We start from the raw sequence: 24,973 nt of genomic DNA, 5'->3' as shown, positions 1-24,973 counted from the left end.
CATCCATACAGTTCAGAAATAACATAGCACTACCCCGTTTTTTAACTCCTGGCAAATTTTTGTTTGAGTATTCCATTTAAAGGGGGCTCAGCTTTAAGCAAACAACTATAAATTATACAATTTGGGAAAAAAGGAATACCTGCAGCCCAAGCTCGTTTCCTTAAAAAAAACTGAGGTTCACATTAAGTGACCAATAAAAAAGACATGCTTTTCATGTTCCAAATGTAAACAGGTAATGTATAGAATAGTTAATACAAAGCACTCCGAAGTTACTTGATCTGACCAGAGTGCCTTCTATCCCTGCCAAATAAATAAAAAATATGATCTACTTATTCCACATACACCAAAATAGTTTCATGATAGGCTAATTAATCATGAACATAACTTTTCAGACATTACATAATTTCACAGACTTGCTTGTAGCTCCTGCCAAAGAAAACAACAGTTTGAATGAGAAATAAATCTACACTTGAAGAGAGATGACAGTGACAAAACATGACGATAGTAGGAAAAAGAGGGGGGAAAAGAAGGGGAAAGTATTAATATCACACAACCCCCCCTTACAACTTTACTACTCAAAACATAGCAAAGCTTAAAAGCCAAAATACATGAATCAAGCAACTGAAACTAACTTCTCACTCTAATCTTTCTTACCTCTTTAAAATTGCAGGCTATTTCTGGAAATTTGTTTGATAGAACTTGAGAAACAAACCTAAATCACACAACTTATTCTGTGGCACTTATCTGGGACCAGGAATGTCCTTGTAATTGCTGTGGGTTTATTTCTTGTTTGGGACACATCTAGTAGCACCCAGACCAAGCATGGATCACTATTATATTTCAAAACAGTCTCAGATCTACTTTTTCAACCTGCCAATAAACTAATATTCAATTAATTCAAATTATACATTAAAGTCAGATATAAAGAAAGGCAAAAATCAATTTTTCTTGGTAATGTACTTTTAATCCCCCTTGTACGCCCCTCTGATAACAAATTCAAACCCCAAATGGCCAAGACACTTTAACTGATACAGTAAGACTATGCAGGCAGACAGAAGTGTTGATTTAGGAAGCCAGGGATTTCTACTGCTATGAAAAAAGGCTCTCAAAAAGTCCCTGAAAATCCTGTATCACTAACAGCCCACACAATCTGCAGATTTATATTCCTTTTAATTGTATCATTGCAATTCAATGATTTAGTATTCATATGAGAACAATTATAAGTTTGACAGTTATTCACTGAAGTAAAGTTTATTGTTCAAAGAGTGCTGGAAAAGACTGATGAGAACTAATAACTTGGTTACATATCATGCCCCTTGCCAGCTAAAAATAAGGTGAAGAACATCTCTATATCAGAAAGTCACCAGGAGAGAAAACAGCAGCTGTAAGCAAAAGCTGCTGTTACTATTGTGATTCTGTGAGTGTTTCCTAACATCATCTCTCCCCCAGAAGCTCAGGAGAAAGAATTTGCACTGTAACATCCCCAAAACATCAACTTTAATTATGAGATCTTTCACGTACTGACACCATTCTCCTTCACAATAACTACAGATAATATCCACAGGTACAGAATGAAGTAAAGTATTTCTTACTTTTTTCGCATCTTACCTTCTTCAGGAGGAAGGACATTACAAGAGTATTTTTCTACATTTTAAGACTTCTGTTTCCTGGGAGAAACTGATGTTCCTCTGCCCATAATCATAGTTAATCATGCAGTACAGTCACTACTCCAGCACTGCTTTCTAGGAAAAAATCAACACTTTCACTGACATCTTCCCTACTCATAAGAATTTGCAGAATCATAGAATGTTTTGGGTTGGAAGAGACCTTAAAGATCATCTAGTTCCAAGCCCCTGCCACCAGGGCATGGTGGTGGAGGGTGTGTGTGTGTTTCACTAGACCACCGTGCTCAAAGCCCCATCCAACCTGGTCTTGAAAACTCACAGGGATGGGATATCCCCAACTCTGGGCAATCCGTTACAATTCTTCACCACCTTTACTGTAAAGAATTTATTACTAATATCTAATCTAAACCTTACTTTAACCATTTCAATTGAACCTGCTCTTAAACCTTTTCACTCAAAGTCATTACCCCTTGTCCTATCACTACACACCTTTGTAAAAAGGCCCTCACCAGCCTTCCTACAGGCCCTTTCAGATACTGGAAGGTGCTATACATTCTCCCCGGAACCTTCTCTTCTGCAAATGCAACAAGCCCAACTCTCTCATCCTGTCTTCATAGGACAGATGCTCCAGCCTGCTCAGCATCTTCATGGTCTGCTGACCAGCATCCTCTAGGGGATCTGCACTGTTTGGAGGAGAAAGGTGGAATGAAAGTATAATGGAATACTGAAGTCATCAGCTGAGAGAAAAGGTATTCCCCATATAAACCTACACACACTCCTGGAAACCAATATCACTTAAGATGAATGACTTTTCCCCAGAACACCTATGGTGAATCTTCTCTAGGCACACCATAAAAGGAGATAAATTCCGTGTAAAAACATAAATTGATGTCAAGTCAGACAACAGAGAAACACAGCAAATCAATATCAGAGTCCTGAACACTGCCAAGGGTGGAGGTTCAATAATCTCTGGGCAGCCTCTTGATTTTCTCAAGAATAAATCCTTCTATCAACCATCACAAGCACATTCTCTAAAAGCTTAAAATCTCTGAAGCCAAACGGAAGCAAAAGTCACAACCTACCAGCAGACAAATCACAATGATACCACCTGATAGAGTTGTATAAGATGTCAGAGCCATGTTGCAACTTCAGTGTATATAGGGGCATAAATTTATTACTGCACTAGTTAATCCCACATTCTCTCACTTGAAATTTATTTCCACTGCAATTCTGAACAATGTACTGGGGCATTTTTACAGCTTTTGTAAGTCACGTTTAATTGAAAACATCTACATTAAGCTACAAACAGCTCCTAGAATAATAATTCAACGAAGAGCTTCAGTTTGTGTTTTGGATCTGTAATTTGCCTCCTTTCCCACTGTCTTTGGATAGCTGATTAAAGCATCGCTGTTTAGAAAAAAACTCAAAAGTTAAGGACCGTTCTTTGCTCTTCCCACAATACTTAAACACCCCAGAAGAGAGCCCAGCACTTAGGAGCTCTGACCTTATCCCTTGGAACTGAAGCTGAATATGTAGCTGGCCTTCAGCTCTGCACAGAGTGTTATTGTGTCATGATCAGCATAGACATGTACCCCCAAATGATATGAGGAAAAAAAGGAGAGAAGCCTACAGCACACTCTTCATCAAACGGTGTCAGCTCAGGGAAGGTAACATAACAAATTAATATTAATTAATTCTCTAGCAGTGGTTACACCAAGAACTTTTCACCCTAAAGACTAAGTTTACAGAGACATGGAACCTTCTTCCTGCCCCAAACTTCCAAGTACACTGGAGACAAAAGTGAGAGGACTGTGCAGTAACTGTTGAAAAGAAGAGTTTCTGGGACACTTGGAATATAAAGCAATTTGTAAGTGATTCCACGCTCTAATTTAGCAGAGTTAATCAACATGCACTCATCTATACTTGATCTGCTCAGGGATTAAAGCAAGCATAATTTCTCTGAAAGAACTTCACTATTTGCCCTAGACATCATGTTAGGATTCTAAAGTAATTCTAAAGCAATTCTACTCTTAAGACAACACACCCACCAACTGACACACTATTCACAGTTTTAGACTATACCATCTTGTTTTACCTCAAAAAAATGTAACAACTTTTTAAACTGACCCTTCCACTCATTCAGCTTTATCAGGAAGAATTTAGGGAGATGCCTTCATATTACTTCAGTTTGAAAAGTGATCATCTAGCAACCAAACCCATTAACTGCCTCATAATGCCTATCAGGTATGCATGAAAACTGTACAGACTGTGTAGCACAAAGAAAAACTGGTAAAAATATTTGGTCATATGATTGAGGGTCAGAGAGGACACCAGAAATACCAAATTTCTATTCTGACCACAAGAGAAAAAAAGAGAATTTTCCAGTGTCCTGAAAATACGGTCCCAGGCCCGAAAACCATCCAGCGTTTGTCTCCTACATGACAAATCTCTGCATAACTCGTTTATGTGGACGAAAGGACTCAAGTTGAGCTTCTGCTACTTGAACAAGTGAAGTAACTAATGCTAGAAAGAGCATTTCTGCATACCAATAAATGTGTGCAATAGTCTTAAGACCAATAAACATGTTTTTGGAAACACATTTGTCCTTGAAGCTATCTTTTTAAAATAGCATGCAGCTCTAATGTACACCTCCCCGCTGCATGAAAGGACCTTCTCAAAAATCTGGATTATAAAAAAGGGTTTGTCTATACACTCACATTATGATGTATGTGTAATTTATGTTGAAAGTTTAAGTGCATCTCTATTTCGTCCTAAATACTCCACCCATCTCCCCTCTTGGAAGGAAAACCATAAGAAAGAGTTTAAAGAACTGAAGCATTTTGCATAGTTTTTTGCCTTCTGAACAGTTTTTAACATTAATTCCCAGCTCTTCAGCTGCAGCTCTGCAAAAGGAGCAGCATAGCAGAGCTGCAAACACTCACTACTGCCATCTAAGCACAATCTAACCACAAATCAAAAGTTACAATACTTAATGATGCTAGAAATAAAGCAAATAAACCAAATCAACTGTGGATGTCCAGGCTTAACTTATACAATTGAGCTAATGTAATGGTCCCCTAAATTCCCCAACTACATACAACAAATTGTGTTAAAGCAACAAAATATACAACATGGGCAAGAGAACAGATTTATATCCAGATTAGCATGGAGGTAGGAGAAAGGGAAAATGTGTATTTCACACAGGTGCATACACTTGAAATCTGCATGTAAGGCAAAGGAGGTAACTGATGCAACCAGGCTCTTTTGCAATATCATCATGATTTCGATACTGAGGACAACTGCAGCCAAGCACTTAAATTGATTTGCCACCTCTAGTTTCTCAATTAAGTACATAATCATCTGATCACAAGAAGTATATAAAGCAAGACTGAAGGGTAAACATAAGACATGATTATTCATGTTTTAGTAGTAAATTCAAGGGTAGTGGTGGGGGGGGCAGGGGGAGTTGCCCTGTCAACACCTCCTGAAAGACTACTAGATCTCATAGTTAAGATAAAAGAGCAGTGGAGAAACACACCAAGAGGAAACAACGAAATAATGTTTTGTAGAATAGGAATAACACTGAAACCACTTTTGCCTCCATAAGCTTAGTATCATCTCTAATTAATGTGACCTGCCCAAAGTAAGTTATAACGCTGAAAATCCAAGACTGCAATGTTCTTGTAGGGCAGAGTTTGGACGTGTCATATCCTGAAGCAATCCCTATTCCCAAATCAACAACAACAGTCTACAGAGAAGGAGAATGAATTCTGGCATTTCTTCAAGTCTGACATGCAGACTGCTCTGCCCATATGATTTCTTAAACTAAGTTATAGTTGCTGCATGTATCTGAAGAAGGCTCTGTGAACCACACCGAACAAAGAAACGGAGATCTCCACACAGGATCTTTGCATGACATCTTCCTCAAAGTATGTGCCATCGTATCTTTACAGAGTAAAAAATAAGTACACAGTGCAAGAATAACAGGGCACCCCTTAACTCTGCTCCCTAGTACCCCAACCCTAAAAGCTGGTGAAACGTAGTAGTAACAAGGATTCAAGAGCACACTGTTGCAAACACAACCTTCTGAGATGCTGTCACCCCTCAAATCTAAGCCATGTTGGATCCCAGGTTGAGCAGGCACCAGAACTCTCATAGCCAGGAACACAGAGGTGCTGCCATTCTCCACTACTGATGCCGAAACATTGGCTAAGCAATACACAATAGCATTTATAATAATGACTGGGGAAGAGGACCCTCCCATCCTATATTCAAGACGCCTTTCTCATTCTTAAGGGAGCTGTATAAGAAGAACCCACATCAAAGTAAAACATTTGAGTGCAAAAGTCAAAGCAGACTCAAATTCCAGGAAACATTAATGCCTGCAGTGCCATCTCATTCATCCACGATAGCCTGATAATCTGAGAATTAGGAGACCAAGTGTTAGGAGATCTAGCTCAAAGCTAATATTCCACCCCACAATCACCGAAGAATCTTCATTTCAGGAAGAAAAAAGGAAGAAATAAGTTAGCTTTCCAAAGAAAAACCAACACAACACAGATAGCTTTGGATGTAATAGGAGGATAAGATGAACTGACTTTGGCTCCAAAACATAAGCATGTTATTTCAGAGCAGCTCAGTGCCAAACATAACCACTAATCAGACACCAAAACACTGCAAGAGCAATGCCCCAACCCTCCACGAGTGAAAACATCAGCATTACTTCCAGTGCCCAGACTAGAGAGCAGTAGCAAACAGGGATTTGGGAAATTAGAGAGAGGAGACATATGTCATTTTACAGCTGTTTACATCTGTTGTGCAGAAAGATCTGGTTCATATTTATTAGCTGCATTTAATTTAGTTTCGATCTAAATAATAAAACATCTATTTTTTTCAAGTGTCATTAGCCTATTATTAGTTACACAAGAAAACCAGTATTGGATTCCCCCCATGCCACCTCCCCCCAGCAATATTCCACTTGATACTCATTCATCTCCAGGATTATCATATAACTACCAGTTTAAAGCTGGATCAATGTTTTTTCACTTCACTGAACAATCTAATCAATAGCAACAAGGACATTCTGCTGTCAAAAGCAAGCTGCTGCTCGTGCTGCTAGTCCCCCCTGGGCTTGGTGTTAGAGAACTATGTTAGATAGATCCTAGCATGCAGCATTCAATGTGACACTGATCACTCTGTAGGCACAGAGCAAGGTATTGATACCAAGTTTACAGCTAAATCAACACAGCTAATTGCTGGCACCTTCAGAAAAAGCTGTAGTCATGACAAACAGGTTGTAAAACTATTTGCACCCCCTACTGAGGAAACTAACCTAGTCTGATTTCTGGTTTAATTACCTATGTATGCATTGATTTTTTAGGAAGGCAAATTAAATGGAGAAGCTTGCAACAAAATAATTCAAAGGCAGTTCTCCAATCCGTACTACATATGTAAATTTAAAAAATTTTCATCCCAACCACAGGAAAGCATACCACTCTTATTACAAGTCTACAGCTTCTAGAGAGCCTGCAAATCAAAAATATCACCGCACACTTTCCAGGCAAGAATAATGTGTTGTACTTATATTACATGAGATCTAAGAGGATGGGGGGCAGTTATATATACAAGAGATTCCAGCTTAATCTCTTACAAATACATGCCCAAAAGTGCATCCAAAGCAAAACCCACTCACTGGGCTATTTTGTTCAGTCTGTCTGTAGCAACAACAACCACCACCAAAGAAAACCCCACACAAAAATAAAAGGGCTTAAATTTGACTCCATGATCATCTTATTAAATAAAATCAAGCAATTCCTAGCTGCATTGCATCTTTCATTAATGTAAACAAACAGAAAAAATGTGGGGTTTGAAACCAGTGTTCTGTAATGGGAACAAGACGGGAGAGAAGAGGTCAGAAAGGCCAGAAACATCACACTAAAGAAATGAAAACATTGTTCCTCATTACGTCTGCCTATCTTAGCAGGCTAATTGCACAGAACATGTAGATCCTGCATTGAAACAAGACGGTGAAATCCACTTCTATTGCTATAAAAGCAGAAAAACAACACAGATTTCTCTCTTTATTCTAGCTATGAAATATCCCTTAAAACCATCAGATTTTGAAAGTATTTAGTTTCACACTAAGAAACATTAGCTTAACCTAGAATCTTGGACATTTATGAATAGTTCATTTCTCAGAACAACACATCTAGTAATATCGGCTTCTGACTGGATTATCTATCTTCACTACCTCCTCAGCTTCAAATTCTCAAAATATATCCATCATGCTCACACTTAGAACCTCAATATTCTTCCTCCTTGCTATTTACCCTGGATCTCCATCTTACCAAGAAGGAACATATAATCCAGTATACATATATTAACTCTTTATCTGACTGCTACCTGTACCATTATGTAAAGTATCAAACACAAAGATGAAGATAGAGCTGTCCCCACTCCTCTTTCAGCAGTAATGCTTCCAAAGACATCAACTTGCCACTCTCCACTTCCATAAAACCTACCTGTCATTTTTGCTTGAGTAGAAGTTAACTGTGTGATCCAGCCATTAAGTTCAACATTACCAAGGGAAGATGGGCAAAGTACATCTGACTGATGCTGACTGCAGTTGCAATCTAACTGCAACCGCTTTCTATTTTTTTTTAATGTAGGAAAACAGAAAGTAAATCAGCAAGCAAATATCCTTAACAAATGTACTATTTTCCCCCTCTGTGGAATTGTAGCTCCAATACCAGTACTACTTCCATATATTGGACCAGACTCAGCTTAAGCATCTCTACCCAGCAGTGTGTATCTACGATGGATGTATTTCAGAATAAACTAGCACCGCTGAAAGAAGCAGAGAAAGTAGATACTTTCTATCCATACAAAACCTGTCAATCTGCCACAACACTGAAACTACTTTTTTTTTTCCTCCTGCTTATGGGAAAGATGGGGTAGTGGTTCAATCACATCCAAATCAAATAAGCCTGAGTTGAAGTCTCTGTCCTAATAGCAAAATTAGTTGCTACCTCTTGGGTCTAAGCAGCAGCCACATCTGTCTTCATGACTCCAGTACCAATTAACAGGCAGTTACCTGCAAAGTCCCAGGTCCTACCAAGAAAATGAGGCAACAGAAGAAACCTGTCAGCTTGCTGTGGTATCACTGCAATAGGCCTGGGAAATGTATTTTTAGCACATAGAGCAAGTGCAGCACATGGAGCTTCCTCAAGTGTGTTCATCAGATGGCTTCAGATACGTTCTAAGAAATCAAAATAGGAATGACTATATTAAAGGGCAATACCTTCACATATGTTCTTTGCTACAGGGAATCAACAGGCCAGGCTGTTGAAATTTCCAAGACCATGAAATTACTGTGATTAAGCCTAGAATGGACACCTGTTCTTAAAGGACTGGACTGAGACTCCCTTTCATTTACATAAGCATGCAAGCAGCCAAGATAACCTCCCACACCAAAGGGCCTGAACCATATTTCCAATAGTCCTCTGGAGGTGAAAAGCCTCACGTCATCAGCCTTCCAAGGTAAAACCATGCAACAATAAAGTGCCAAAATTCTGCTAGCTAACATTTCAACAGCCAAAGCAGAATCTGAAGAAGATCCACAAAAACACAGAATGAAACTGAAGCTGACATCTTGCCAGAGGTTCCTAATACTAATGCACTGCTGACAGCCACTTTCTGCCACCAGTGTCCTCATACTTGAGCTACAGTTTTAGTAGAAACACAAGCTTCAGAAGAAACAGGCTACTGCACAAAACAGTGATGACAAATCAGAGAAGCAAACTCAACACTTCTTGAGCTTGACAAACCATGATCAAGCTTTCAAACTACAGAAACAATTAAAATCCCTAAAGATAAGGTGTCAATAAAATAAGTAACTATGAGGTGAAAGAACAGTTATTTTAGAATTTGTTTTCCTTTCTTCACCCACATAAGCCAAAGACCACCCACAACTACCTTCAGCAAGGTTTAGGAGGACTATGAACAGCTATTTCCTTTTAATGCCTTTGCAAAAAAATTATGACTGAAGAAATGACCGTGTGTTGGATCTACTCTGGGTCATCAGTCAGTATTACTGTAATTCTTTATAATGCATGGTCAAGCTTACCCTGATCCGTTGCTTGATTCTAGAACAGAAGTGTTGAATGCATGCATCCATACGTATCATGTTTATCAACTGCATCCTAGGAATATGAAGAAAGCTGTAATATAATAACCTACACAATATAAATTCTACTACATTAAAACTATAATTACCTTACTAAATTTCAGAATAAAAGTTCTATTTTGATAGAGTGAGAAAAAGTGATTTTAATGAATTATTGTTTTGTTTGGCATAGTGAGGCATGTTTGTTACAGCATGTGGAAGCGTTCTTGTAAGTAGATACAGTCCTTGCCAATATGTACTTTCAAGCTATACTAATACTCTTTAGCAACAAACATACAATATTTTACAACACTGTAGCTGTAAGTGTTGCTGTATTTCAGAGTGAAAATTGTTTCAAACTAATTCTGATTTTAGTATTGTTATTTAAATTATGCAGTTTATAGGATTTCTAAAACACAACCTTAACCCTGGTAAACACGACAGTCAAATAAACTGTCAAATCTGATGGCAAATTTTAACAGCAGTGCAGTTCTGTCCAGTCAGTCTTCAGGAAGTCTAACGATTTCATTAAGTCTTTGAATATACACATGGAATTAGGGAGATATGGATCCTGATGTTTTTCTCTCATTTCATTCCCAGCTTTGTGATTACATTTAATGAACAAGAACTGCTCAGGACCCCTCTCTCTCTCAGTACTACCTAGCCTACTTCATTTAGACCCCAGACACCATGCTGAAATCTACTTTGATGCTCACAGCTTATCTTTCTTCTACTCCACTGCCACCTCTTTTCACAAAAGTTTAGCTAATAGAGTGACGCTTGTTCACAACCATTGGAGCCTTTCCCTCCCACCTCTTCCTGGCGCATTCTTTTGAGAAACATGCCGAAGAAATACTGCAGGCACAAGAAGGGAAGCAGGCAAAACAAAAAACCCCACACAAACAACAACAACCAAATAAAAACTTTAAAAAGCATTCCATTTGCCTTAAACTGATGCAAGCTCTGACTTTACTGAGTCCAAAACAATATATACCACTACAGAAACAGAGCTTCCTAACCCTAAGAAAAGTTCTGGCAAGAGATGAGCTACAGTACAGTAATTGCCAGAAACCTGTAACAAACGAATGCTGAAGACACTCAAAGCAGGTATCTTCTAGAATTCCTTTTTAAACTATAATCTAGGACTAGCAACTCGCATACAAACTTCTTTTTTCTATTTATTTCATTTTTATTACTTCAGCTGATTAAGATCTTTTTAACAGCAGATACCAAGTTTTTCCACTGCAATAAAAAGCAATCCTGGCCAAGAAAAGATTTGCCCATTAGCCGCACTATCTCCACAAAGACAGCAGCCTTATTAAATTACAACTATTTGAACAAGGTCAAGCACTCAGGGTTTAATTCAAAGTGTTTCCAGGTACAATGCTGTCAGGTCAACTTAAACAAGCCAACAGAGGCTTTGAGCTTGATTAAATATTAAAACAGAATCTTTCACATCTGTTTTTACCCAAGGATGAAATTACTGTACATCACTACAACCAGCTCATTAATACACTAAACACATATCTTGCCTCAAAAGGTTACAGGAATATCAATGCTTTCAGTGTGCCTGCAGTGAAACCTACACAACTCAGCTAGAAGCGAGGTCACTGCATACTTTAGCAGGATGTCAATATTTTTTTATAAATGTAAGAGGTAATCAGTTAGTCATAGATACATTTTAAATTAAAAGATGGGAGCCTCCAGTGTAGCTAAATCAGTTGCCTTTGATCTGAACCTTTTAAATGTTCATCTTATTTTCTTTGATAGATAACTTGATAACAGGCACAAAACAGAAAGCTTGATCCAACAGTAATTATTTTTCAAACTGGAGGGCTGTCATGCCCAACTAGAAATTTGCTTTTTAAAAAAAAAAAATTGCACAGCACAATTTTTAATTGAAATATAAAAAGGTCTATCAGGATCATCTATTTCAACACCTATCATTTCTAATGATACTTTGATGGCATGTTTGGGTACAGGAGAAGAGAATGCATTTGAGGATACAAGTTCTTTGACAATGATAAATACACTGTATTAACTACTCCACATGGCATCTGCAGCCCTTTAAAACACAACCAAAAAAATAGATACTCCTCTAGCATTATCTTTGTATTAGACAGGAGACATTAGTCAAATCATGTTTCCTGACTGCAATCCATAAAAAGCAGAGACAAATGAAAGTCATCTATTCAGAGAAACAGATGTACAAGACAGGACTTGGAAGGGAAGCTATTGGAAGTGTTTTGCATCTAGACCATGCTTATCCCAGACAGAAAATGGTCTGTGTATTTGTGTATGCTGAAACTGAACCTAAACATCACTTGTAAAATAAAATTTAAACAAACCTAGCAAATTTGCCACAAAACATTCAAATCTACTAGAGAGTCTTGACAGCACTCAGGGTTGGGCAGGAGGAAAACTGCTTGAATATGTAAGTTCTTACATAATGAATAGGAGAAACCCTAACACCTCTGAAAGCCCCAGCATCTCTTTCAGGAGTCAGAACTATATATTTTAAGCACTTCTAATAAGGCATGAGATAATTTGCTTAAGACAAAATAAAATTCCAATACAACACAGTCTTCTACCACCCACTAATTTACACTTGAACAATATAATCAACTAGACCAAACTATGCTTAATGTAAAGTCAATAAATTCCTTTTTGGCTGTTGACACAAAAATCTACTGGGAATTAAACACTTGAGGAAATTAATCATTATAACACTCTGGTTCAATGCACATCTGTATTGAAATAATTTGGTCTTTAATTCACTTTATTTGTAGTTGGGTTTAAGGCAGTAAATTTGATAGAAGCAGGCCTCATTAAACAGATCTAGTTCAAACTGCTTTTCATTAAGCTTGGTGTATCCGAACAAAGTCAAAAAAGATTCATTTCTTTTCAAACAATTCTGCATTAGAAAGTAACCCAAACAAACGAAGACCATTAATACATAATATAAGAAAGGCATTTACATTTGATCTGAGCAAAAGCCAACATTAATGATCTGTTTGCTTGCAATACATTTTCTTGAGGCACAGACATACTCCTTTCTTACTGCCCACAGAAACTCACATGGACAAATAGCTGGAAGACCACCAAAATAAAGTGTCTAGAAGCTCAGGCTACTATGACAACCTCACAGCTTCCTGTTTTAAGAGTTATGTTTAATACTTTCAACACAGATGTAGTTTAGCATGGTGGCTTCCCAGATTTAGTTAGCTTGGAAATCAGCAGCAGCAACAGGTGGCTGGTGCAAAGACACCTTGGGAGGCACGACATCCATGTGCTGGGAAAACCTGTGCCGAGTTACCTGACAGAAAAAGAAGTGACAGATCCAGCTAAGAGAATGATACCAACACTCCTTTCTACAGGAATTCAAAACCAGCAGCTACTCTGCAAAAGGTGGCAGCAATCACAGCTCCATATGTAGCTGCTAGGACACACTGAGCAGTTCAGCAGCCTGAGCATGTCTCCAGCTTGAAGTCTTTACCCCAGTCTCTTTCAGGACAGGGCATGGTGTCACTGCATATTACTACAGGAGCCCTAAAGTCAGCATAACACACTATGGAAACATCTGGCAAAACAGAGACAGTCACACTAAAAATGTGCTTAAAGACATGTGCAGTAACTCAAGAGCACAATGTTAATCGCTTCCACACATATTTACCTTTCCATGCTGTTCAAGTGACAAGACAGGCAGCACATTCTATGCAAAGGAACTGCCTACTCTCAAGTAGGCACATAAGAAAAATCCTGAATAGTATGAATAAACTGATATCTCTAGAGAAGATTTTTATTTTCTTGAAGTACACACACATATTCTAGATAAAATAGAATATTTTTGTGATTTGAAGAGGTAAAGAACTTTACAAGTTAAGTTTTGAGCGTCCCAAGACAACACTGGGCCCTGTCCCATCCACTGCTTTCACTACACGTAGCTCATGCCTCCATGTCCACTCCTTCAGAAACAGAAACATGCACACGTGTAATTTCAGCCTTACTATGACACACAGTACAATACCTATGCCACAACTGAGTCATAAGTAGCAAACATGTTAAACTGGGGAGGGAATGAAGAGGGAGATAACCTAGCAAGAAATAAAAAGTATTCCTAGCAATTAAACAAAATAAAGGCACAAAAAACCCCACTCAACCTGAGCCCTTATGAAAATGTTTTCCCATTCTTCAGAACAAAAAAAAAAATACCCTCCAAAGCTATTTAGTTACACTACTTCCTAATCAAGCCCAGTTATTACTAGAGTATTGGACCAAAAGAAAGAGAGAACATAAATAGCTTGCACTCCTCATAACATTTAACCTTCCATAAGGCTTAGTCTGATATACTTTTGTGGTTCCAGGATCTGAATTGGGATTTAAGTACCTAAAAATCTTTGCCCACCTCCAAAAACAAACATCACAGGGTTATTCAGGTGATGTTCAGGTGATTACCACTTATTCCATAAACAAGCACTGAACAAGCATAGTAGTGCAAAAATCATTCCTTAAGTCCCTACAACTAAAAGAAGAACCCATAATGACCAGAATGGCTCTTCTACTGTGTTTCTCCCACTCCTCATATAGCCCGGTCATAATTACCTCACAGGTGAGGAACACACTAACACTACATTTTGCTAGTGATTTCAGAAGGCATCTAACTCATCAGTAACAAAGGTCTGGTTTACTGCAGTTGGACATGGTGCCATGACATTTGTTACAGCAACCCCACATCTTTTGGCCCAAGTACCTGCAGCTATTACCAAGTTATTCAATTAACTTGAAAAGACAAAACCTCAACACTGCTAAGTGGTTGACGGTACCTGCAGAAAGGAAGCTGCTGAGTAACAAACATTACCATTTAAAGTTTACAGCAAACAGGGTATTTTCTTCTTTCACCTTTCTTTCATTCCCTGTAGTCTTCTGGTTTTCTCTTCTATCCTCACTCAGTACTGCACCTCATTCTTCTACTTTTAAAATCAAAATCTTTAAGTCTTCACAAAACAATGAGTTTGGTACATCATTATATAAATGATGGTGGTGCAAATAAAACATTCTATATATACATTTGTGCATGAATATGTTTAAAAATAGAGTACCTCAAGGCATATAAAAATCACTTCTGAGAAAAAAAGAAAATTCTCTTCCCTGGAAGCTGTTTAAAACCGTTATTTGCATCAATTCCTGAATCGCTACTGCTAAGTGGCATTAGAATGTACAATCACACTCTACAGTTTTCTCCTCTTGAGATTTACAGTTAAACGATAAGAAAAATACTTCCTGGTTAAATTGGACAGATAATGCAATACGGCTTTTATCAAACCAATAAATATGTTATAATACACAAGCCTCTGCCCCTAGGAGACTTCCTTCTTCAGGTGCTGGCAGTCTATAAATTAGCTCATTTGTAGCACAGAAAAGCTCCATAATTAGTACCTAGTTTATCATTAAAAGCTTGCATTCACTGTATGATGTCACACACTACTGAGTCTGCCTCTCATTTACACACACAATTATCTTCTGGCATCCCAGTACAGTTGATCCCATTATTTCCTATATAATTGACCAACTTCAACAGCTGCAATTCTTCTCTTGTAAATACAGAACATATTGTAGATGGCAAGATCATAGTTATCACTCTTAAAAAAATTCTACATAACATACAAATTTGACAAAGCTTAAGATGCTTTGCCCTGCAGCCAGCAAAAGTTTGATTTAAAAAGCACTGTACAGTAATTAGATTTAAACCACAGAATTACTTAATGTACCTCACTCATTGACTGGTAGAGCTTTTATTGCAATAGATTAGACTCATTACTTAAAGAGTCTGAAAAGAAGTTGAAGATCATTTACCTCTGGTACTAGAAATTAATACACTTACTACTTACTTTTGATTACAGCTGCAAATGAGACATACAGACAGAAGTTCTGGGGATCCAGGCATGCCAGATACACTCCTGGACCAATGCAGGGCAGGAAGGGTCCTAGCTGACTCAAATATCACCTAGTGACCAACATGCTAGATCCTCCTAAATCCTTCTGGGAAAACCTGGAATGCCTGCTCTTAGAATTTCTTCTACCCAAACAGCTTGAAATGGTAAGCCCCTATAGTGTAGACATGTAAGACAATAGACAATTCAGTAGAGTACCTTATTTCACATAGCCATGAGAAACCCTGAGATGTTTTCATCTATTTCTGCAAAATCTTTATATCCAAGAACAAGAAGATTTGAGAAAATACCTGTATCTTATTTAGCATAAAAACATCTCCAAGTCGGAAAGCCAAGAAGTCCTTTCTTACTGGCCCTCAACACATATGAAGAATGGTCTTAATGACCATTAATAAATCTAATGATTCATTAATCAAAGGAGAATACAGTAGTAGAAAAGACAGGACTCAACAACCTACAACTGTACTGTGCAGCAGTGTTTGCCCCTGCAAAGCAAAAGCAAAGAAAGAAAGCAAAGTTTTGGAAATCTAACATGTTGTACTGCTGTGCATATACATGGAAGACAACTTTTACAGGAAGATAGTATTTTTTTGCCCCCTTCACTTCTATCCTTTATTCTATACCACAAAAATAAATAAAACTCCTTTTATTTTTTTTTTCCACACCTTCCTTGGAATTTAATGGACAATACCTGTTAACTGCATTATACAGCTTTTTATTGTGGATTTAGGGTTTTTTTAATACCATTTGCACATCAGGTATATTCACAATGGCTTGGAATTTCAGACAATTTCAAGGATTTTTCTTCATATTACTAGGAACAATAAAAAACCCAACCCCAAAACACAAGAAAAAGCAACAAAGCAGCTTCCTGTTAGGAGGCAACAGATTCTGCCTTTTATTGTTGCACTTTAACATGTGTCACTTGTAAACCCTGACAGCCAGGACAGAAAAATCTGCTAGCACTCAGGAGATTTTCCTCCAGAGGGAATGTATTTTATCAAGGATAACACACTAGCCAAACGTCTCCAAAAGCCCTCACAGGTAGGTGCCCACCAGTACTGATGACAGTTGAAAAGCCATCTTGGGCATCTGCTGGTGTGGTTGAACTGTCTGAAGCATCTTTCCAATGAAGCCATACGATCCATGGGGAAATGGAAAAAGAGAGTAGGGAAGATTCCACCTCCAAACCTGTATACCGCATTTAAGTTTTGATTTGACATTCCTGTTTTACACCATTAAAGATACTTCAAGTTTTCAACCCACAAAAGAACGCAAATAATTTAGGTCACTATTGAGCTTGCACATGAAAATCCATACTGACCAAATTCAGGAAAACAAGATCAAGGCAAACACCTCACCCCTTTCTACAGGATGGCTGCAAGATGCGACACCATAGCAATACAACTGAGCTGCACAGCACATAATCTTCTCCTTCCAGCCCAAAATTTTATCTATTTAAACTATTATATCATTTATCACTGTAGCAATTATGATATACGTGCATCAACCTGCAGCAAAGTCTTACAGCAAAAGAACAATACTTTAATCATAAGGAATTACAATTTCAATAAGGTCTAACTGATGAGGAAGAAACTGACCTTTGTGGTAGAAAGTTAGGCAAAAAATAGGAAGTCTGTAGCACTCCATTAAAAATATTTGAATATTTGTGTTCAAGACAAAAATTCAAACGAAATAACCTCGAGAAAAATGTATTCTTTAGACACAGATCAGGCAGCTAGTGAAGCTAGTCTTCAGAGTCCTGTAATCAGTGACTACAAAATGAACTCCAAGGTAGTTATGAACATACATTAGCTAAGTCCACATGCTGATAAAGCTAAGGATAACAGTATGGTCCTCTATATAGAAAGGTTACTTTTCAACTTGTTATATCACGGAGGAGAGTCAGGATCGTCTTAAATCAGGTATATTTCAGGCATTAAAGAGAAGAAAACAACAGTACTACAGAAGTGCTTCTGCAGCACAAATAAGGCTACTCAATTCCAAATAATGTGCTATTAACAAAATTCCATCATTCTTTATTTGTTTGCAGAACAGCTCTTTCCTGTAATCTAGGTAAGAACCTTTCCATCTTCAAACAGAGCATCTGCATGATACCTCTCAAGACAGATTCTCCAAAGTCAGAATAATTAAGCATCAAATTAAGCCCTAAAAAACTGTCTTCACTGCATTCACTTGGTCTTTTCATTCTACTCTAATGGATTATCTATTTAATTTAGTCAGAATTTAATCCGATGTTACAAGTCACGATCAAAGAAAGATTATTTTAATCCAGCTATAAAAGCTTGAGCTCTTGAGCTAACACACTAGATAGACCTATTCTCAAGCTTCACCTGTGCTACTACACTAGCACTGCAGATCCTGAAGCACAAAATACCATAGGAAGAGACTGATGCGTCCTGATTTAAGACTTTGGAAACTTAAACAGCACATTAAGCCTGCGTTTTCTACTCAGTTTTACATCAGTCAATAAATAGACACACATGGTCAGGGTCTCCAGCCAGCTGGATTTTTTAAGATGTGAACTGATGGTGGAAGGGTAAGCAGGTGGGAAAAGGTAGGGCCAGTGAAACAGATGAAAGCATTTTTTTCGTCCTTCAGCAGATGAACAGTCTAACACTTCCCATGTATGTTTCTCATTTTCCCAAATTACTGTAGGCCCCAAATATTAAAATATTAAACTCTGCAAAAGAACCTAATAGAGATTACATGACAGGAAACAGCATGAACTATACTCTGTCCTATACCACAACGGCAAACTCAAACCATAGTTGGCTTTTTCCTTCCCCTAATTATGAGCAGCCAAACCACAAAACCTATGTTAAGATCTTATCAGTTAAGGTTCCCTCATGGGAAAAGTTCAGAAACAGCTGTACAATGAACCACTGCTCAGCTTCAAGTTTCTGAAATAGTCACAAATTAAAAAGAATTAAATCTGTCAATTTTGACACAATATTTGGGCCTCTTCCATCACTTGAGATATTTGTATTAGTGACTTCCTAATTAACACTTTCAAGAAGCATTCAAAGCAAAACAAAACTAACAAAAAAACTCCACAGTACACTGGTTTTACTGATACCGGTATCACCTCAAAAGTACAGAGTCTGAATATAAACTGGTAATTTGGGCAAAACAACCCAGAGAATGTAGCTGAATTGTATGTCATGTGAACAGGTTTTCTATAGATTATACATTACTGCCTCTTACTTTTATAACAGGACGCTTGTTAATATCCTCTATTGAAGCTGCTAATGAAGTATTGACTACAGCTTTTCACTCAAACTGTACACTGATGAGGCTAAACAACCAACATCATTCACAAAAAATACCTTAAATGTACTTCTCCTAAATTGGCATAAAATATATTTAAAAAAACATTTTTTTGAATCAATATGAAACCCCTCTGTGTTTTGCTATTGTTTTCACTAAGTGGGTTATCCATTCTAGATTATGCTGCTCTTAGACAAGCCTGAAAGAGCACATCTAAGAAACAAAAAAACAAGCATAGAGCATAAATAACCCACCTCTCTTCTGTGGTACTAACCACAGCAGGAAAAAGTGCTGATGGCATAGGCTGTATCAAATGGAGCTGTGATGGGATTTAATAGATCTACTAATAAAAAAAAAATTTGTAGACTAATTATTTACTGGTTTGTGAATATAAATGAGTTAAAACTGCAAATGAAATATAAACATTACTTTCTTGTAGCGCTACTTTAAAAATTCTTAGGAAAACTGGTATTTTTACCTGTACATAAAAGTCAGCATATCAACAGAGTATAGGAGAACAAATGCACCTTCACAGAGCTCTTAACAAGCAAGAGCTGTCGTCTTAGTTTGAAAGGCAGTTCTAAGTCATGCTTCCCTGTTGCTGTTTTGTTTGTATTAAAACACTTGTCATTGTACCTCTGCTAATATCAGCCCCAATTAAGAATTTAATTACTCCCTTACTGGCTTTATAGTCTAACAGCTCATTTTCAATGAAGAGTAATATATAATAATATGCAATATTCCCTGCAGTACCTCCACCCAGTAAACTCCTTCCGAGAAAACTGTTTAAATTTAATATTACAAACTCAAGGGTCTTTTCTCCAACTATAGCACTTAGCAATATTTAACTGAAAAGCTGTCCAAAAGCAAGCACCCTTTATCACAGGACTTCAAAAGATCAGAGGTGTAGCTAGATCACATAACTGAGTAACTTTCCGAGTTGTTACAAGTATGTACCAGGCTTACCTGTGCCATTTTGGGCTAGCTTGTAACAGCAGCAACAAACAGCAGTGCTGTAACCCAGGCTGTCATTTTCAACTCTGACACTGGAAGCTGTACTTTTGAAGTCATCATGCAACCTGCCTTATCTTCATCCTTATCTCCAGTGAGGCCACAGTCCCCTCACAAGTGAAAGATACCACTGCAGGAGCTATTATATTTTGGTCTGCTTTGCCTGAAGAAAGAATTAATATCAGTTTACCTTAGTCATGCAATATATTCTAGGGAAAGTTGCTAAGAGATTAAAGACTTAATTTTCATATATAATATTATGTAATAGTTTTAACACTGAGGCAATCTTACAGATGTTAAGCAGACCATTCTTTAAAGCTATTTCTCTATGACAATATCTCAGATTTTTATATCATTAACTTTCAAAACACAAACCAGGTCACAAAAGCAATCTGTTTGATACTAAAGAGAAGTAGAGAGGAATTATTGGAAATGTACTAGAGTTAGATGTCAGCATTTCAGTAAACTAAAAGGCAAGGGGGAAAAAAAATCCATAAAAATTTCCACTAGGTACAAGAGCAGAGCAATTTCTTCAGTCTGAGAAGCTATTTCAAACATCTATGGCTGGATGTACTTCACTAAGTGTGTTAGCACTGTCTTCAGAAATGGAAACCAATTTGCTTATTAGGGCAAAAATATATTGGGGGTAATGAAACAAATATGAAGTTACTTCCTTTTTACATAATTTCAAAGATGTATCATTTGCCTGTGGAATCATTTGACTTTTTCTACAGCAGAAAAAACACTTCAGCTCCTGGGCTTGAGAATATCATATCCCATTAGCTTTATGTAACAAAATTCATTCAACGTAGATTAATTTCTAAATTCTACACCCCAAATACTGATTCTTAATCAGCTTTTTCATTATAATCCTAGCATTAAGATAGAATTTCTAGGTTTTGAACAATATAGTTTCAGCACAAACAGCCAAACACTTCCTGGAACTGCATGGAAAATGGTCAACTGTTTATTGGTAGAAGTCTAATCAGTGTATGATGTGGGTTGAAAGGAAATTAAGAACCCTTTAAGACATTATATACTTGATAAAAAAATGAATCCCCCAAAACTTTCAGGAATGAAGTCAAAGTTACACTTAAATAGGGCAGGGAAGATGAACCTAAACTGCCCCTGAAAAACATTTTCCTACAACATGCATTAGACACCAATCCTTAAACACAGGGTATATATGAAGAAGCGTCTATTACCCCCTCCTATATAGCAAGGTATGAAAATATATCTCTTTATATAGAGCTGATAGAACACGATTATCAAGTTCATAAATACATTTATTTTGGATTACACTTATTAGTGGGCACCTGATCTATGGGAGTATATTTAAGTCATAGTTTGATTCATATTTTACCCACTGTATTTCTGAAGCAACTGAAATATTCTCAGAACAACTCACTTTCAGATCCTCACAAAACAGAATTTTCTTGGACAAAGCTACACTGATCTGAAGACTGTAACTGTTTTTTTAAAAAGTCTGTAAACACTAAATCCAGAAATGTTTTCCGCAATCCAAGAACTTTAAGCTTCATCTGGGGAATGCTCCGATTCCTTCCCCAATCCCTTTCCAAAATAATTCTAAAAACTAAATACTTCAAATCTTGAAAACAGTCTTTAATAAAATTCTGCATACTAATTTGTTTTCTAAAGGATGGGGAAACAATTTTACATGGACGCTTTAATGTGACAGTGAACTATGACTTTTAGATATACTCCCATAGATTAGGTGCACACTCATAAGTGTAATCCAAAATAAATGTATTTAGGAACTTGATAACCATCAGATTGCTTAAACTATATTTGAGGCAAGTCTAATCAGGCAGAAACAAGACTTACTCCCCTTGGCAACACTTCAACAACTTGAAGAAAGGCAGAGTTTTCAAAATTTGAAAAGATAAATAAGCATGTGGGGACAACAAAGTTGAAAAACTCAGTGTAGTTAAAATGTCGAAGACAGTTCTCACCCTAGTAAGACACCAACGCTTTAAAGATAGTATTAAATAAGAAATTCTTACAGTAGTCCAACGCGCAGTACCTGGAACGGGACTAAACACCCTTTAGCATAATCTTTGTATTCACTAAATCCAGAATTCAACAGTAGAGCAGCTGCTCAGTGCCTGGTCTGCAGAATTCAATGAATGACAAAAGTTACCTTAATTCAATGAGATAATCAGCACACATTTACCCTCTACCAAGAGTTTTCCAACCATCTGCAAGGCGGCAGAGCTGACTGCCTATAAAACAACTGGTAGCATGCTGACATGTCCTCACATCACTCATGTCAATGAAAATTTATCTCTTAGCAACAGCTAAAAGGAGTTGAACTTCCAGAAATATTTTAGATGCATCACAAGCCAACAATTTCTTCATAAGTGATTTTGATTGCTGCTGATCTCCAAACAGATGTCTACTCTAATTGGTAAAATTTATTAAATACATACCTGAAATAAGAAAAAGTCAAGCTGTCATGCCCTAAGAAAGCAGTAACAATGGGAGCCGTTCTAGCTGTGCACATAAAAGACAAAAGCTAACCTTATTTGAAGCTGCTGGTCTCACAATATCAGTAACAGTGAAGTAAAAATGCATGTGTTGTGGGGAAAGGAATTTGCTATTAAGGTTGCTGTCAGAAACTGAAAGCTAAGACAAGTCACTACGATAAATATTTTTGACAGGAAAAGCAAAATAAGAGATTCAATGCTAATACCACTTAGCTACTAAAACTATTTTATGATTCTCTTCCCTGCTACATGGGAGCAAATAAAAAAATTTAAGGCATTAATCTTTACAAGTAAATTCCATATAAAACCTCTGATAAAATTAGAAATACACTTGTTTTAGCAAAACTCATCAGCATTAGCAAAATATCAAGCAAATTAAAATTTTACCACCAGACGGAGATCAGGAAATGGAAAAAGTTTGTTCTCAGCTATATTACAAAGTCTTCTCTAGAAAACAAGTCATGCAGAGGTCTCTTCAAAATACATCCAAAGACAATATTGAGAAAGAAACAATATAAATCATTCAGATTCTGATTCACATTAGCAGATAATGCACAGTTTTGCTTTCTTCCATCACTAGTGTTTTCCAGGAGACATAAACCAAAATCTGTCAATCCTAAGATGAATAGAAGCCACATCTATTTATTTCAAATCACAGGCAGAACTGAGGTGTCATCTTGAATTCAGAGCAGTATAGGAAGTTGGGAACACAGAGGATGATTCCTCCAGTAGTTTATTAATCCAAATAAAAGACTCCTACCATCCATCTCATGTTCAGATCAGAAAAGACTCCTGCAACTCTCCACTGAAAGACTGAAAACATGCCTGCAAGAAGAGCAGCTAGTCACTGGTTTTTAAACACAGTGCACAAATCCATAAACCAAAAACAACTGCCCATCATCACAAACTCCAAATGGCAAAGCCCAGAACTTATTGAACACAAGTACCAATAAGTGTATGGCAGACAAGCATGTCAAGTGACCCAACAAGTGAAATTCTTTGAACAGAAAGCCACAGAGCAAGTCACTGGCTTCTCAGAGAGGACAAGCTCCAGTACTTTTGCATGTAGCTAAAACATACATGTACAAGCATGGGAGCAGATCATCCCTACGGACACTCAGCATGTGCTGCTACCCTGAGAACCCACCCTGCATGTGGTTTGAGTAATTTCTCGACTGATTTATCTATAAATTTCAGACCTTCAGAAAACATCTGTAACATCCAAAAGCCTGCTTTCCTAGATCAGCAGAATGCATGCCAAACATATCAAAATAAATGCACTGAGTTTACTCTACAACTTTTCAATATTAAAGCAGATTCATATTCGCAAAACAGCATTAACAAGTTTTTTGTGACTGTCCTGGGGTTTTGAATGTAAAAACATTCAGTTTTTACAACTGGATAACGGGGAAAGGGAAGAAAACTAGACAGTTCGAGGCAGAGCAAAAATATTCAGACCAGAAAATACCATGTTTATGTATAACCCCATTGTTTATTACATTAACCTCTGTGTTTATATTTATAAACTGACTGATAACCAAATACTTACTTGCAGGAGTCAATGCACTGTCCTCTTCCTCTACCATTAATAGATTCTTGTTAAACTGACTCCTACAGCAGGCATACTAGCATTCAGAGGTCAAAAGAAAAAAATCAAAGTAGGAAATGAAAGCTGAGTATCTTTAAATTTGGAACAGAAGGGAGGGATACAGCAGCCTTCATAAGCATAGAACTTGTTAACTAGATACTATTAAGTTCAGTGATCATAACAGAACTTTCTTTGGTCTTAAGAATCTTTTCAGGCTCAAACACTAACTTTTTCATCACCCATTTAACTGTATTTTTGTATAATGTCTTTGCTAACTACTGCTCATTATCCACTAAATGCTAAGCATTTTAAAGAATTCCACGCTACTTGCAAGTTAGGTATTACTCACATTTTTTTACCAGTTAGGTTGCTCAGGACCTTGCCTGTTACAGCTCTGATCACCTCTGAGGATGGAGATTCCATTGCCACTCCGAGTCCCTGTTCCATGTCTCTCCATCCTCATTTTAAAGGATTTTGTCCTTCATCTATCTTCAATTTCTCTTGATGCAGCTTGTGCCAGTTACCTCTCATTAGCTTGCCATCTGAAAAATAGCAGCCTCCATCTTCACTATAATCACCCAATGTGTAGTGCTGAAAGAGATGCTCTAACACAACAGTCCCACACATCTATGGCAATTTTATCTTGACTGTACTCCTTTCAACTGTTACATGTAAATACTTCCTGCTGCCTAGGGAAGTATTGGAATCACTATCCCTGGAAGCGTTCACAAAACATACAGATGCAGCCCTTGGGAACATGGTTTAATGGTGAACATAGCAGTGCTATGTTAACAGTTGGACTCACTGATCTTTGAGGTCTTTTCCACCCTAAATAA

General features: G+C 37.4%; 1 protein-coding gene across 8 annotated transcripts in view; it reads right to left on the bottom strand.

The window, feature by feature from the left end:
* The window catches only part of KAT6B (lysine acetyltransferase 6B), a 111,160-nt gene that overhangs the window by 69,956 nt on the left and 16,231 nt on the right, over positions 1-24,973 (bottom strand). Inside the window, exon 3 of one of the 8 annotated variants that reach the window (XM_039553575.1) lies at positions 9,751-9,826. The exons of 6 other annotated variants lie outside the window; for them this stretch is intronic. In XM_039553575.1, the coding sequence (XP_039409509.1) occupies positions 9,751-9,826 (76 nt within the window). Of the gene's footprint in view, positions 1-9,750; positions 9,827-19,997; positions 20,022-24,973 lie in introns of those variants that run through there. One more of the 8 variants, XM_019293296.3, reaches the window with a different exon arrangement.

This window comes from Corvus cornix, chromosome 6 (assembly GCF_000738735.6).
Source record: "Corvus cornix cornix isolate S_Up_H32 chromosome 6, ASM73873v5, whole genome shotgun sequence".
Taxonomy (NCBI): Eukaryota; Metazoa; Chordata; class Aves; order Passeriformes; family Corvidae; genus Corvus; species Corvus cornix.
The sequence above is the reverse complement of the archived record's forward strand: the minus strand, read 5'-3'. Positions and strand labels throughout refer to the sequence as shown.